The following is a 14,750-nucleotide window of genomic DNA, read 5'->3' as shown; positions in this document are numbered from 1 at the left end:
TAGGGTTTGGCAACATAACTAACAAATACATCATAACAATAGGCTCACGTTCAGCTGCCTCTCCCGTGAAGCTGCGGCTCTTTTTCCCCAAGTCGGCCCGAACGCTGCACGCCCTTTCTCCCCAAGAAAGGGATTGTTCAATGGCCGCATAGGGGGGACACAAGCCCCCCACTGACACAGCCACCACACCACAGACACCGTTTCTAACAGACAACACAGTCACATCAGGCTGTTTCTTCATAACTGGCTGTCCTTTTCTTTAGGAAGTATGGTAAACATGCTGCACAGCTACTCCTGCGTCTCCTTTCCAGAGGACACAATCTAGGATGGGCTGCCTGTGTATGGCATACTGAATTGTATACATGACTGACATTTTAAGTCTCTGAGTGTGCCTTCTCAAGAAAGGGAAAGGGGGCGTTAGAGAATTAAAACATGTCGGAATAGTAAAGAAAAATCCACTTACAGCCAAATGGGATTCACAAAGCGGGTCCTCTTTTCTCCTGTGTTCTCCAATGGCAGCCAGATATCCCTGTCCTCAGGGGGGGGAAAGGAAGGAAAACTCCTGATGTGATATGTGTAATTTATCTGTTTCAACCAGGAATAAAGCTAAAAACTGCCCCTTGTCATGTTTTCGCACGCTGCCTCGTCTAGATATACATTCCCAGTCTCTTTCCCATTCTTCTCTCCCTCCCGGAGCTGAGGAGGAGACACGCTGCGCGTCTCCGTCGTTTCCTGTCCAGCCCAGATCCCAAAGCTGCCTTCACTGCCTGTCGAAAATATCACGTATTAGAAAAGGGAACGGAGAAGAGGAAAGATCTCGGTAAATGTTAGATATCGGTTGGAAAGATAGAAATTGCCTCGTTGCCCGAGTTAATCAACTGACACATATTAGCGCAATATTTAGCTGATTAATCGGTACAAATGCCAATTGAATGCCCATTTTTGCCTGTTTATTTTGTCGTTTCAATGGAAACCTGACAAATCGGAGTTTTGGGGGAGCAGTGAAGGCAGCATCAGCATCCAGTAGTTATTCCCTGTAGTCACTGGTAGTAGATTAATAATAATAATAATAATAATAATAATAATAATAATAATAATAATAATAATTTATAATGCTCTTTTTTACACAAGTATGCTAAAAAAAAGATAATTTAAAAATGAAGGTAAAATATGTAAATAAATAAATAAATAAATAAAAGAAAAAAAAGAAAAGGAAAGAAAAGAAAAAAAAGATTAATAAATAAATAAAACCTAGTAAGATGAGTGAAGCTGCACATTTAACCACACTGGAGCTCTGCATGGATTCTTGCTGATGCTCGCTTAAAGCCATCACCACAGCCACCGCCAGACAAATGGGACTTGTTCCAGATTAGGAGATTACGTGTCATCCATATGGACACATGGAATTACTAACCCGTCAATCCCCCTCATCCATTTTTCTGAGTTAGAATTTACAAACATTTTTTGAAATGCTTTAATCCCCACTTCACAATCCCATGAATCTGTCACCATGTGTTGCCCCACAAAGTAAATATTTTCTAGCCTTTCATTGTCTCTAATCCCTGCTGTTAAAACTGCATACAACAGGACAGGGCATTGAGGCAAAATTAAATATTGTTGCAATTAAAAGACTGTAGCCAGTAGTTGTCTTCCTTTCCTGTAGCAGAATAAAATGTTATCAACAGGCTGAACAAAATAAAGTGCTTTGTTGCCATCTAGTGGAATAAGAAAGCTAATGGTTAATCCACTCAACCCCATTTTGTGGCTGCAGACGTGGGTTTTTAAGTCAAAAATCAAAGATTCAGAATTTATGTCTCACTACACCATGGAAAGGAATTACCTTCTGTTACAGCACAAACACAGTACCGTTTTCTCTCACCTACATATATCAGTGTGTGAGTGTGACACACTCAGTGACTCATACAGTATAGAGATAGTTTCTTTAGCACATCTCCTTGACATGTTCTCGCTGCCTGTCAGCCTTTGGGCTACCTCTGTCTTTTTGTGAGGCAATGACACTTTCACAGTCACACAAATGTCATTAATGTCTATTCGGGGCTCTCCATTGTGTCTAGTAAGCCTTTCCACATGGCACACTGGGTCATTGCACTTCTGGTCACTCACTCCGCCTCCAGCTGTGGTTGCAACATTATTCTTCGCATGCTGCTCAAACACCAACCATATCCCAGCAGAAAATACAAACATTTATGGCATATATATGTTCTATAATCTAACTTGCAGTGCTCATTTGCACTTAATGTTAGTATTACAGCTTTTAACATCCGTGCACTATTCCTCCTGTGACCAAGGTCTTTGCTTTCATGCAAAAAAAACTGATTCTGGCAAAAGCATTAACAAGTATTTACATGCAAACAATGCACATTTTTGTCTCTACACAAAGACACAGTATAAAACACTACATTGAATATACAGCAGCTTCCAAAATACTCGAGAGGAGCAGAACTGTCCTGCAATGACCTTTAAGTCTAAATAAATACATGAACCTGGTTTACAGTAACACAACCTCAGACCTCAAATGTCACAAAAGTCTGGGACAGAATGGAAACTTCACAAGAGGAGGAGTCTATGTCACAGGATGTTTTCCTTCAAGAGAGGATGTGTAAGGTTCAGTCATTGCAGCACCGTGGGAGTGCTTCAATCAGAGGCAGATATGATGCATTACTGTCAGAAGAACGCATGCACGGAACCAGGGCTGATGATATCGGGGTGACAGATCAGATTTGTCTGCAGCGTACATTTAGTCTGAGGAACTTGAAGTTTTTAAAGGTGATGAGGAAAAGCCTCGAGGGCATCATTCTGCTGCTGGAGGCAAGTTCACGCTCTCTGTGCAAAAGATCAAGATGAGTGCTCGCTGGGTGTTCATGATCCTTGTGTGCTGCAGATTATCTCATGCCAGTCAGCCTCAGGGCGACCGCGGCTGCATTGGTAAGTTCCACTCGAACACACAAATTCTTGCTTTTAGTGATTCATATGCTTGTTGTCAATAGGCATTTTATTAATTTCAAACAAGGGCCACGGATTGTAACACCCGCAAACCTCAGTCAGATAAAGGATCATTGAGTCAGGCCGACTACAGGCTAAAATATTCAACTAAACAACCTCTCTGTCTCTGCTAATAGTGAGTGGAGAGTGGGGATGGCAGGTTAATAAGGGGGATGGCATCATTTTGAAATGGCTTGTTTAAAAATACAAAAAAAACCCTACCTACTGACTCCAACTTTACCAAGCATATGTGGTTTCATATTCAGTGGGTTTTAACACTCTTGAGGTTAGCACCCTCAAAAGTAATGTAGTAAAACTTGAATATTAATGTGGGTGGATTATATAATAACTGTTGTGGTATTAGTAGATGTTCAGGGTGGGTATTGTACCTTCTTGGGTTGCCAGCTTTGGTTAGTTTAGGTACCTAAAATATGGAAAGTTGAGTCATAGGGCCAAAAAATGTGTTGGTTTGTAAGGTATAGTGAAGATATTCTGATGCTATACACGTGATGCTGGCTGAATATGTGTATTAACTGCTAGAGAAACATGTTTAATTTGTAAAAATACAACAACAATTTTGGTTTATAGTGCAGAAGGCCTTAATTCAGACACGTATCCTCGCAACAAATAGCACTAAATCACCTAAACCACAACCTTTTGAGTGACTCAAGTATGCCACTCACTCACTCACTCACTCACATGGCAAATGCCTTCTTTTCAGGTGAAATGTGAGGCTGCTTAAAAGAGGTAAATGTGATCAAGATGTGCTATTATTTAACAAATTCCAGTGGGGGTGGAGTTGCTGTGAAATGACGAGTTTGAGTTTCGAAGGCTGAATTCAAAGATAGTGGGATTAAATGCAAATAAATCAATCTTTGCTGGAGCTGTAGACGTGACAAGCCGTTTCCTTTGCAAAGGTGTTTGGTTATAGACATCCTGACTCAACTCACTGCAACGAGAAAACACTATCTTTCTCTAACTCAAAGTTTTGAAAAGTCACATTGGCGGTATATGTATGCAAGCCTTTGTTCGTAACAAATATCGAGAGATAGTAGATTTGAATGTGTTTGTGGAAGAGACCTCCACTATCAGAAATCAGAATAAAATTGCAACCTGGATCATTTTCACATCTTTTCTCTCCAGACAACCTGAGAACTGTCTGCGTATCTGCCGGAGAAAGCGTATTCGTGCCGTGTCCAAAGTTGAAAGCAGAAGAAGAAATTGTGACGTACAAACTTCTTCAAAACGGAGAACTGATTTACAACTGTACATGGAACCACAATGCACAAAACTGTAATGCACGGTACTTTGAGAATGTGAAACTGCATAACAATACAGTTAATAAATCGCTCAGTTTCATGCTCACTCAAGTGAACGCCAGCAACCATGGCCTCTACAGGTGTGAGAAGAAAGCCTCGTTCCCTCCTCCCTTTATAACAGAACGAAGTGATTTGATCCTGGTACTACTGAAAGGTAAATACTCCTTAAAACAAGTGCAGTCATAGTCCACAACATAGTGCACAACATAGTCCAGTCCACTGAATCCTTTCTGAATATGTTTCTTCCAGGACACCAATGCAATACGACCTCTGTGACTCCTCCAAGTCCAACATGTGGAGAACCAAACTTTGGATTGCACTGGATTTTGAGTTTGATTCTTGGAATTGTCACCGTCTACAGCATAATTGTCACCGTAATCGCTATCTCCACCTGGGTAAGTTATTCCTCAAACACAAAAAAAGCCTGAAATTTTGAGTTTGAAACTTACTTACTTAACGCACAGTATTCAAACAGCACAGCAGCAGCCTTCATTTCAAATAAATTCTTTGACCTTTTGGATGTAGGAAACAGAGATATGGACTTGAGTCAGTGATTTGATGACTTGCATCTTGACTTGACAGAAAATAAATGACCTGACTCAGCTTGGAATTTAACTTGACTTGTCTGTGTTCATTTGATGTTTAATGTTTTTTTTTTTGTCTGGCCGTCAGTGAAACAGGGAGCAAATATTTTTTTGGTTAAGAAGAAATTACGATATAAATACGTTTGTATACAGTTATTTGTGTACATACTCTCATATTGCATGAAGATCAATAACACATCATCAGATTGCCAAGAAACAAATCCAAATGATCTCTTATGCAAGACATTTTTGCATTAGGGCGGCACAGTAGTGCAGTGGTTAGCACTACTGTGTCATTGTCATGTTCTCCCCTATGTCTGCGTGGGGTCCCTCTGGGTAGTCCAGCATCCTCCAATAGTCCACAGACATGCAATGTGGTTAGTTGGTGACTCTAAATTGCCCATAGGTGTGAGTGATTACTTTTCCTCTGTCAGAACTGGCAACCTGTCCATGGTGCAAACCGCCTCTTGTCCAGTGTCAGCTGAGTTCAGCTCCGACCCCTGCCACCCTGCAAATGTGCCGGTGCAGACAATAGACGGATGGATTGATCTATGCAGTAAATTTAGTGACAGTCTTGAAAGATGGTCACTTATGAATTTTGTTTTCCCGTTTAATTTATACAGCTGCTTTAATTTCTTTGATTCACTTAACTCATTCAAAAATATTAAGAAAATTATCCATGTATGTTTTCTAGAGCTGCAATGATACGAGATTTTAGTGGTACAATAACCATCTCAGATAATGTCATGGTTCCACTGTATAAGGTTTTAGGCACTTGTTATTATTATTATTATTAACTGTCAATTTCCATACCACAGTATACCTTAAAACCAGTTAACCTTATTGTAAATATTTATTTCTCTTGGCCTTAAATTACTCAGTCAAGCCTAAAAATGTTGGTATTCTGAAATGTAAGCTTCACTTGTTTAACATTCTTCACGTGTGTCACAGCTCAAGTTGAGGAAGACAGATTCCCAGAGCGACTACATGAACACCAAACCCAAACCGGCGAGGGACCGCAAGAAGAATCGAGGGATTCAAAATCCATTCCCACGACACTTCTGATTACCTGAGAATCATGGGATTACTTGCACACCTCTCATCATTACTTTATAGAAACAGGGAGGGATCCCTGTCATATTTGCCCTAAATGGAACATTGTGCCTGAGGCTGTCTGCCAGTAATTTCAGCAGAAGTAGCAAACCTTTTACAGTTGTATAGAAAAAAACAATAAAAAAAAAAAAAAAACATCTCACCCAACAGTTTTGGTTTGCTCATTTCCTGTTTCACCTACTCACTGTCTCTGCCTGTCAAACACAATAAACTGTAGTTGGAACCCCTGCTTCTGTGGTCGAAACAGAAGGCGGTGTTGAAATGAGGGGATTCAACCACATGTAAAGGGTTCTCTCACGCTGTAAACCTGTGTGATTGATTTGATCATGCCGATAAAGAGAGACCACATTTTCAGAATGGAAAAAGAGCCGTTACAGGTTCAATCTCAAATGGCCGATTAACATCACACTCCCCTCTTCAGTATGCACGCTCTTATTTCTAAGAAATCAAACTGTGTTCTCGGATAGTTACCATCACCGAGGATGATCAGAACCAGATATACAAGAGGGAGAGGCACGCTTCAAACAATAACAATCTGCACCGTTTCCTGTCTTCCTCCCTCTACTTCTTCTCCCTTCCTCATGCTTTCTGCAGATGTGGCTGGTTCAAAGGGTTTCTACGTTTACCTTGCTCACCTTGCAGTTTCTGTGCAGTTACTGCAAGTGCACACACTGGTTTTATGAGTGTAATACAGCAGCCTGATCTTACTCATCAACTACCACAAGCATCAGCAACATTAACATATTGTTTCTGTTAGGTTTTTCAAGACGTTTTAGGGTAAGATGATTAAAAGCAAAAAGGCTCACGATAGCAGATTTTTCCCCTTTCTATAAAGTGACTCTTCCAGTGAAGAAAAGACTCTTTCACAACTTTACAAAACATACCACCTTTATTCAAATAATTAAATAAATTCATCACTTCAAAGCTTCAACATGCGCAACGAGATCATGACATTTGCAGAGGTTGGGAGTCTTCTGAGCCTGGTTTGGCTCTTGGCGTCCATTAAACACTGACATCTGTCCTCAAGATCCCAGTTGCTCCATTTCTGGTTGTGTGTCTGATCTATGGCGTTCTGGAAAAATCTGTCTACTGAGCAACTCCATCCTCTTTTCCTCAGTCATGGCGTGCATCGAGTGCTCCACTACCTGGAGAACAGCAGTAGAAATGTCAGTGAGTTATTGTCATGGCAGAACAAAATAATGGAAAAATAAATATTAATATGCTGATGAAATGAGTGCATTGTTCATTGCAGCGGTCATCAAACCTGAAAAATAACATGTGGCTGTATTATAAAGTTATGGAACGACTTTATAATAACCATCATTAAATAACAGTATATTAACAGTTAATTAAACCTTAGTTGATAGTTATATTACGGTTAACAAACAATGAAATGCTTTATAAAGCATTTATTAAGCAATAGTTTATTGAAAAGTTGCAACTGATATACTGCTATAATAATTTGTAAATTGTTCATAAATAATGTGTAGTTCATCTATAAACTTTATTCGGATGGCCATTATATGGTTGAGCCTTAAAACCATGAACTAGTTTGACTATAATTTCACTATTTATTGATGATGGTCATTATAAAGAGTTACCAACAACATAAGCATAACAGATTTTTTTAATGCAGAAATATATAATTGTGATCTCTGAGTCTCACCAATACAAAGTCATATCCCAGGCTGTTCAGATGACGAGTCATAGCAGCCAGAGGACCACGAGGGTGAGATGTACCATGGCAAAAAGGGTGTGGCGTGCAAACGACTGCAATTCTAGGACACAGACAAGGGTTTCTCATCTTAAAAAGGTCAAGGTTTGAATTAAGGTGCAGGTATGACAGCATGAAAGTTGAGGTTTCGTTATAAGAATGTCAAAAAATGTGAAACCTGAGCCGGAGACTCAGACTTGTGGCTTTCTTTTCACTGAGACAGTGCTGCGTTTGTAGTTTTGACTTCCTTTGACGCACACTTAGCGACAATCTGTACTCATAATTAAAATTTCCGTCACAGTTGAGAACATGCATTGTGCAACACAAACAACAAACTATTGAAATTTCTTTCTACAAATTCTTCAGTTTGCCTAAGACCTTATAACCATTTTGGTTGGAGTTGCATGGGCAAAATGCACCAGCAGACTGAATAACTGATTTAAAACATAATATTTAACTAAACTCAGACTAAAGATCTAAGTGCAGTAGTGAGAAAGATAGAGAAAGAAAGGTGAGTATATACATGCTTTCTGGTCTTTCTGAGAGCAAGACTGGTGACTAAGGACGATCCGGCTCGGGTCACAAAACTCTGCAACGACTTAAACGCTACATTTGCTGAACGTGTCACTTCTTTTAAATCGCTTCCTAAAACAATCTTTTGTAAAAAACAAAACAAAAAAAAAACTTTTATCTCTATTTAAATCTTATTCTATAACTATTTATCTATATTTTATTTCTATTGTGTTATTGTAATTTATGTTTTGTGAAGCACTTTGTAAAATTGTCAAGAAAAGTGCTCTATGAATCAAGTGTATTGCTATTTTTATTTTTACATGAAATTAAATGACTACCGAGGAGAATCTCTGTGAAGAGTTAGACACCAATTAGCAGATTATCAACACATATTAATTCTGAACATTTAAAACATATACATCGCTGTAGTGCCCACATAGGCACATCGCCTCATGAAGTAAATTAAAGTAGAGCCTTTGTGCTTAACACACAGTACACAAGCCATGTTTTATCTATCTTTTAATGAAAATCTAAAATTTTGTGCCCTCAATGTCGTGTCAGTTTTTCCTCCTGGTATCCAACATGATATGAAACAGATAGTTTCGATATCGAGGCTAGAAATTCCAGTATCTTAACGACACACACAAATAAATACAAAAAGACGCCAAGAAGAAGACTTTTGTGCTATAAAGTACACACGTTAACAAAAATCTAAATGGTAAAAACAGTAAATGCAAAGTTAAATTCAAACTATTCCAAAGGTTGTTAGTAAACTCAGTTAAAATTCATTACATTTTAGAACTTAAGTAAAAGTGGATAAACTTTTTATTTTTAATTTTTTGCACAAAATCTGAAAACAGAAAACAAATTTCTGTTTATGATTTTTTTAACATCTATTTTCAACCCTTGCTGCTCAGTAAAAGCAAGTGACTGATTTCTCATCTCATCATTTAAAATAGTTCAAAATGGAATTCAAACTCTGTAGTACCAGTTTTCAGTGTGGTGATCAATATAAGTGACAAACAGCCCTGCCTCTGCAGCACTATTTTATTTTATCTATTTAATCTGATTATATTTGGATGCTCTTTATCACAGCCACAGCATGCTGCGTGACGACGTATACGATCATGGTGCGCGTCAATGCCCGACACTGACAGTGCAGAATGCCCAGACATCCTCCCCACCTTCTCTTACCAAACATGACATAAGCACATTAAATCAGAAACAGAACGTGCTAGTAACATACCACTGCCGAAGCCGCTGCTGATAACTTACCTTTGACTGCTCTCTGCTGGAGAGCAAGCTTCTCCTGCACTCGCTTCAGTCACAGAGGGTTGGTTTGTCAGAGGTTTGGTGATCACACCATCTAAGAGTCAACACACACAAAGACGGGGCTAGCATCACAGTTTCCAATACAGCCATCTTCTTTAAGCGAAAGATATAAGGGTCATCATCACAATGGGAGAAAATGATCAGCCGCCTGTCTTGGCTTTTTAAACGAAGACTCATAAACATGACTCCAACTAAATTTCTGTCCTCCAAGAGTCTGTCTTTACCTATGAGGTAGAAGTTCTCCACCACCATTTCCTCAAGAACTGTGTCTGCCTGGTCCCGCAAGACACTCCGCAGGCTCTGCAAGAGCCACGGCTTGTCTGATGGACTGCTGGGGGTGGGGTCGCCCAGGACAAACGGGGGGACAGTCAGGTGCTGTGGGAGCTGAGGATGGTCGAGACGGAGGCACATGTCCACCGTTCGAAACATTCTCTCGTGGTTACTGAGATACCTGGGCGCTGTAGAGAAACAGAAAAAGTTCAGATGGATGATATTTGAACAGAACATGAAACAAAAAGACTCACACACTGCAGGGCCGCAAAAGCCAAAAGTAGTGCCCAACAATGTGGAAGCTGTCTTTCTATTTCATGTTTTGCCTATTTTTAACTCAGCTTCACTTCACTTCAGCAGTCAAAAGAAAAACGATGGTGGATAATAAGTCACAAAGAAGAAGAAGAAGAAGACAGAATAGATTGGCAGGAGCGTTCACGTGTGAGTGAGTCCACTATCTTGCCTGTAGTCTTAAAGTTCTCCAGTGTGCTGCTCTGCAGGAGTTGCTCCAGTGGTGCGGAGGGGAAGTGGCCCAGTAGACACAGGTGGTACACGGTCTTTAACAACTCAAACCCAGACATCCTGGGCAGATAGGAGACCAGAGCCCCAGTGAGACTATCCAGGAACCTGGAACAGCAACATGAGCAACAGACATGGAAGTTATGCAACATCGACTGTTTGAAGAAAAAAATGATTACAGAGAAAAATTTGAAAAACTTTCAGAAACCAACAACCTGACAGTTCCACCTGCTTTCTGCACTGATTGGCCTTGAAATTCTTTTCTACACATTCTGCTGCCTGACAAACCGCACTGACTGGCTGTTTTGAAAAGATATGGGACAAATATGCATGTTGTTGTTCTCCCTTTTATCTCCATTGCGTGTCTTTAAACCATTGTAGAAGCAGAGTAGGGGTTTCACCGTCTTCCAGGGTGCATAGAGAAAGGATGAAAATTTAAAGTCGAAACTCCAGCATAAAGAACTACTGTTTTTTCAGGCTCAGGGTTTCAGCTTTTGGCGCCCTCGTTGTTATCATGAAACAACTTACCATCATGATGATACTGATAAAGATCACACGCCACAATGCGTTGATCTATGGTATATAAAAGTTGTCTTCTCTGGGTTTTCCCCTCTTTCAACTGAATTGTACCCAACACTGCCTTTGTTTTATGATCCCCCATCTAAGGCCTTGTTCAGACTGCCAACCCAAATCTATTTATTTTGGGATATCCAGATTGTTCTTAGATAGTCTGAATGGCAAACACAACCACATGATATGCGATTTGTCCAAATCCAAGACACATTTTGAGGTGGTTAACAATAAAATCCCAACTGGGATTCAGATAAGTCTCAGTTTGAATGCTGTGGCTGCTCAAATACATCACACATTGTCAAATCCAGAGTGACCGAAGTGCACCAGAGTGGCTGAGCTGCTACAACCGAAGTGGCATGCAAGGCTGGGAAAGCTGGTGATGACAGCTGGACACACAAATCTCACCTCCCAATCTGAACAAAGACTAAAGTAAGTTGAAAGACAGCAACTACAGCAGAGTACCAGCAGACTTAAAAACGGATCATGTCTTTATTGAGTCAACTGTACGCAAACTTGTGCATTAAGGGCCTGTGTATGAGTAGGATTTTCAGATGGAGACACATGAGCAACCTACTGTTGTCTTTGGTGCCGCAGATCATAGTTAAGAGAGGCGTACGCCTTGAGAACACAGAGGAGGTCTCTCAGTGTCAGGGCGTCTGGATTGACGATCACCTTCTCAGCAAACGCCTCCATAAAGGCAGTGGGACAGAAGAAAAGGTTCTCGAACGCAGATAGGAGGATGACCAACTGAACGGAGAGGAGGAAAAAGGCATTAGTCGTCCAGAAACGAAGGCAAATATGACCTTTATTATTACATAGAACAAATGCTTGTATGATATGATTACAGGCATTAAAAGAGCAGTAAAATGTAAATTAAGACTTAATATTCAATAAAAAAACAGTTGTCTGTCGCAGCACCTGTTTGTTGGACCATATGTCCACCATAGATGCGGTGTACTCAGACATTTCAGTGAGCAGATCCATGTCTCTGTAGAGCAGTTGCTTACAGGACTGCAGAAGTCTATATTGTCCGCCGAAGGGGATTACATTGAGGTTTTCTACCAGAGAGAATAGATGTGGAAGAGGAGCAGAAGAGGGATAGAAGGTTGGTAGAGCTACAACACAAAACTATAACACAAAACACACTTCTGCAAGCTCTGCAACATATGGCAAGATTTTTTCCACTTTCGTGAGGTCATTATAATTCAAACAATTTTTATCTTGTCAGAAAATATTTTACCTTTGATCGTCTTACTGCAGACATCCAGTAGGGGTCTGGAATAAAAGCCGATTGTGGCCATGGTGGAGATCATGTACAGGGTGTTGGGGAGGGTGAACTGGTCTGTCATTGATAAAGCTTTTCCCTGGAGGAAGCAGAGTGTAGAATGAATGCCAATGTGGAAATAGATAGAGTCAGCGATTTGTTAACTTTTAACAGTCCCCTATTTCCTAAAACCTAAATCCCCGAAGTCAAAGGTCCAGAACAGCTGAATTTCTAACTTGCATTATGATTCAGTGCCACATAAAATGTTTTATTTCCTGTGCCTTCACATTGGCGCATCACATTGCCCCTTTTGATAAATCAAATCACAATGCTTATACACAGATTTGACTGGCTGAGTAGCATCTTGTGAGATGATTTAGAACGCAAGCAATTGGTGTGAGAGTTTCCTGGGCCACTAGTCCTGTAAAAGTTAAAAATGCTGCACCGGATGAAATACAAATGCTCCCTAACAATGTAATAATCCTCAACAATCAATTAAAGGTCTGGTCTGGACAGGATGGTGTTTGGGTCTGGACATGGACAGCAGTCTGCCTATTAGTGATCTTCGGGGGGATGGAGAGGGATAATCCAATATTGGTTGTAGCGTGGTAGCCTCCAGTGTATTGATGTGTGTGAATCGGTGAATGCTGACATGTGTTGTAAAGCACTTTGAGTGGCTGCTAAGACTAGAAAAGCACTACATAAATACACAAGAGTAAGCAATCATAATCCCGGATGATGTTAGAATCACATACACAGGGATTTGAACACCTAACATCGTCACAAACACGACTCATAAACCAACCTCTAGTTTCCGTTTGAGCTTCAGTGGGGCATCTTTCCCCATGACACGCATCATGGTCTGGAGGAGCACAACATTCTTGATCGTGGGAAGACGGGCCTCGACTACCAGCCTGGGAAACAGCCACAACAAAGCGATGCAAATCAGCGATGCAAATCAGTCTGAACAAGTGGTGATAAAAATGTACAGCGATCCACAACAAACAAAGGCCTCAAGTGTGTCAGATGATGCATTGATTGCTGATTTTTGGCTACCGATCATTTAATCATCCTGACCTCATGCCTTTCTTGAGTGCAGCAACATTGGGGGTGCCCTCCTCTATATGATCCAGACAGGTGGCTAAGATGGAAAGGCCCTTCTCATCAAAGTCATTCAGTTTCTCCTGAGAGAGGACAATAGAAACAACACAAAACGTTAAAAGATAATGCCAATGTGAAAACATGTTTGCTTGCTGTTGGACAATCTTTTAGTGCCTACCTGGCTGGCTCGGAGGAAAGTCTGGATCACACGGCTACGTTGGGGAACACCCAGTTTGACCATACATATGAGAGAATGAACAATGTCCTCGCAGCTCATGTAGCGCACATTCTTCATGGCCAGTTGCAGCAGCTTCTCAAATGCGGGATGCTCAAACATCAGCTGCAGCTCAAGGCGAGCCTGCTCATGGGACATCTTCTTGGTGGTGGACCACATGTGGGTGAAGCAGTTGCTGACCTGTCTAACTGTGGGTGCGTACTGACAGGTGAGGTCTAACACGTCCGATGGGGAGCCGCAGCGCATCAAGCGGTCATTGAAGGCGGACGACCACTGTCCTTGCCTCGTGGCATCAGTTTGGCTCTCAGCGGGCTCCCTCTCCTCGAAGACCTCGCTGTGATGACTATCGTGGGAGTAAAACCTCGCTGAACTGATAAGACTCCCAGCCAGGCATGTCTGACTTTGCCCTGTGCGCCAGATGTGTGCCAGCTGTTGACTGGAGGCAGGCGCATCTGTGATTGACGGTGTCAACGGGAATCTGCCAACGTGCCAAAGAAACCTGCGGCTGCAAAAGTGCAGGCTCCGTCTCATGACCTCTTCTGTCACCCTGAGAGACATTGCTCTGTAATAAAAGGGTGAAAATAACACGCTACGACGTCTCCTGCGTGGAGCAAATAGCTGCTAGCTAGCAAAACAAAGACGTCAGGTGTTAAGCTAGTTAAAGTAATAGCAACTATTACTATTACTTTCACTATCCGACTGTCTCCACTTTACATTCCTGGCTGCATACACTGTTAAAATACCCAAGTAGTTAGAGTATAACAGAGTACTACAACCAGGCTTCCAACAAGGTCAACAGACATTCTCCTTCAAGTTAAGAAAAGTGACTAGCTTACATTAGCTAATGTCAGCCAACTAGCCTCCTACCTTATTTATTGTATTAACCGCGAGAGTAAATAGAAACAATTGTCCCAAAGTAACGCATAGTACCGACTGGACCATGTGACATTTGGCAGAAACAGCTGAGACGCAGAACTACAACAGATACATTACATGTTAGCTAGCGAGCACCACACGCTGCAGCTTCATGCTGTGTGCGTCGCCATATTCAGTCCCCCTGTCAACTTGACACGGCACGTACTTTCAAAATGTAATAAATAATGTTTTTCCCTAATATAAAATGTCTCAAGAATAATGTTTTTATTACGCTTAATAAAACCAACATGTGACCTTTATCAATGATAGGTCTCACAGTCATCATAGCGGGTCC

The 14,750-nt window shown here is 41.0% G+C and overlaps 3 protein-coding genes across 8 annotated transcripts in view; 1 reads left to right on the top strand and 2 right to left on the bottom strand.

Annotated features, from left to right (window-relative positions):
- raph1b (Ras association (RalGDS/AF-6) and pleckstrin homology domains 1b) overlaps positions 1 to 718 on the bottom strand; it is a 48,119-nt gene extending 47,401 nt beyond the window's left edge. For 4 of the 5 annotated variants that reach the window (XM_084347077.1, XM_084347080.1, XM_084347079.1 and 1 more), the window contains exon 1: positions 464 to 718. The gene's annotated coding sequence lies outside the window, so the exon portion shown is untranslated. Of the gene's footprint in view, positions 1 to 48; positions 204 to 463 lie in introns of those variants that run through there. The other variant, XM_084347078.1, reaches the window with a different exon arrangement.
- Positions 719 to 2,669: 1,951 nt separating this feature from the next.
- LOC311253339 (T-cell-specific surface glycoprotein CD28) lies at positions 2,670 to 6,100 on the top strand. The gene is made up of 4 exons (XM_084347231.1): positions 2,670 to 2,946; positions 4,147 to 4,476; positions 4,572 to 4,717; positions 5,858 to 6,100. The coding sequence occupies exons 1-4, from the start codon at positions 2,862 to 2,864 to the stop codon at positions 5,969 to 5,971; spliced, it is 675 nt and encodes a 224-aa protein (XP_084203357.1). The 5' UTR covers positions 2,670 to 2,861; the 3' UTR covers positions 5,972 to 6,100.
- A 786-nt stretch (positions 6,101 to 6,886) lies between these two features.
- On the bottom strand, positions 6,887 to 14,695 carry fastkd2 (FAST kinase domains 2). Of its 2 annotated transcripts, none has more exons than XM_084346820.1 (12): positions 14,408 to 14,695; positions 13,484 to 14,102; positions 13,282 to 13,388; positions 13,010 to 13,118; positions 12,181 to 12,304; positions 11,859 to 11,998; positions 11,515 to 11,687; positions 10,312 to 10,475; positions 9,803 to 10,036; positions 9,522 to 9,612; positions 7,686 to 7,797; positions 6,887 to 7,164 (listed from the first exon to the last, which is right to left on the bottom strand). In XM_084346820.1, exons 2-12 carry the CDS (start codon positions 14,096 to 14,098, stop codon positions 7,042 to 7,044), a joined length of 1,992 nt encoding a protein of 663 aa, XP_084202946.1. In that variant the 5' UTR covers positions 14,099 to 14,102; positions 14,408 to 14,695; the 3' UTR covers positions 6,887 to 7,041. The 2 variants fall into 2 exon arrangements, with proteins under 2 accessions (XP_084202946.1, XP_084202947.1); XM_084346821.1 differs by having other exon boundaries at positions 14,534 to 14,695.
- Between the last annotated feature and the right edge of the window lie 55 nt (positions 14,696 to 14,750).

Source organism: Pagrus pagrus, assembly GCF_965226575.1.
Source record: "Pagrus pagrus genome assembly, chromosome: 24".
Classification (NCBI taxonomy): domain Eukaryota; kingdom Metazoa; phylum Chordata; class Actinopteri; order Spariformes; family Sparidae; genus Pagrus; species Pagrus pagrus.
Note: the sequence above shows the minus strand (reverse complement) of the source record. Positions and strands in the feature narration are given on the sequence as shown.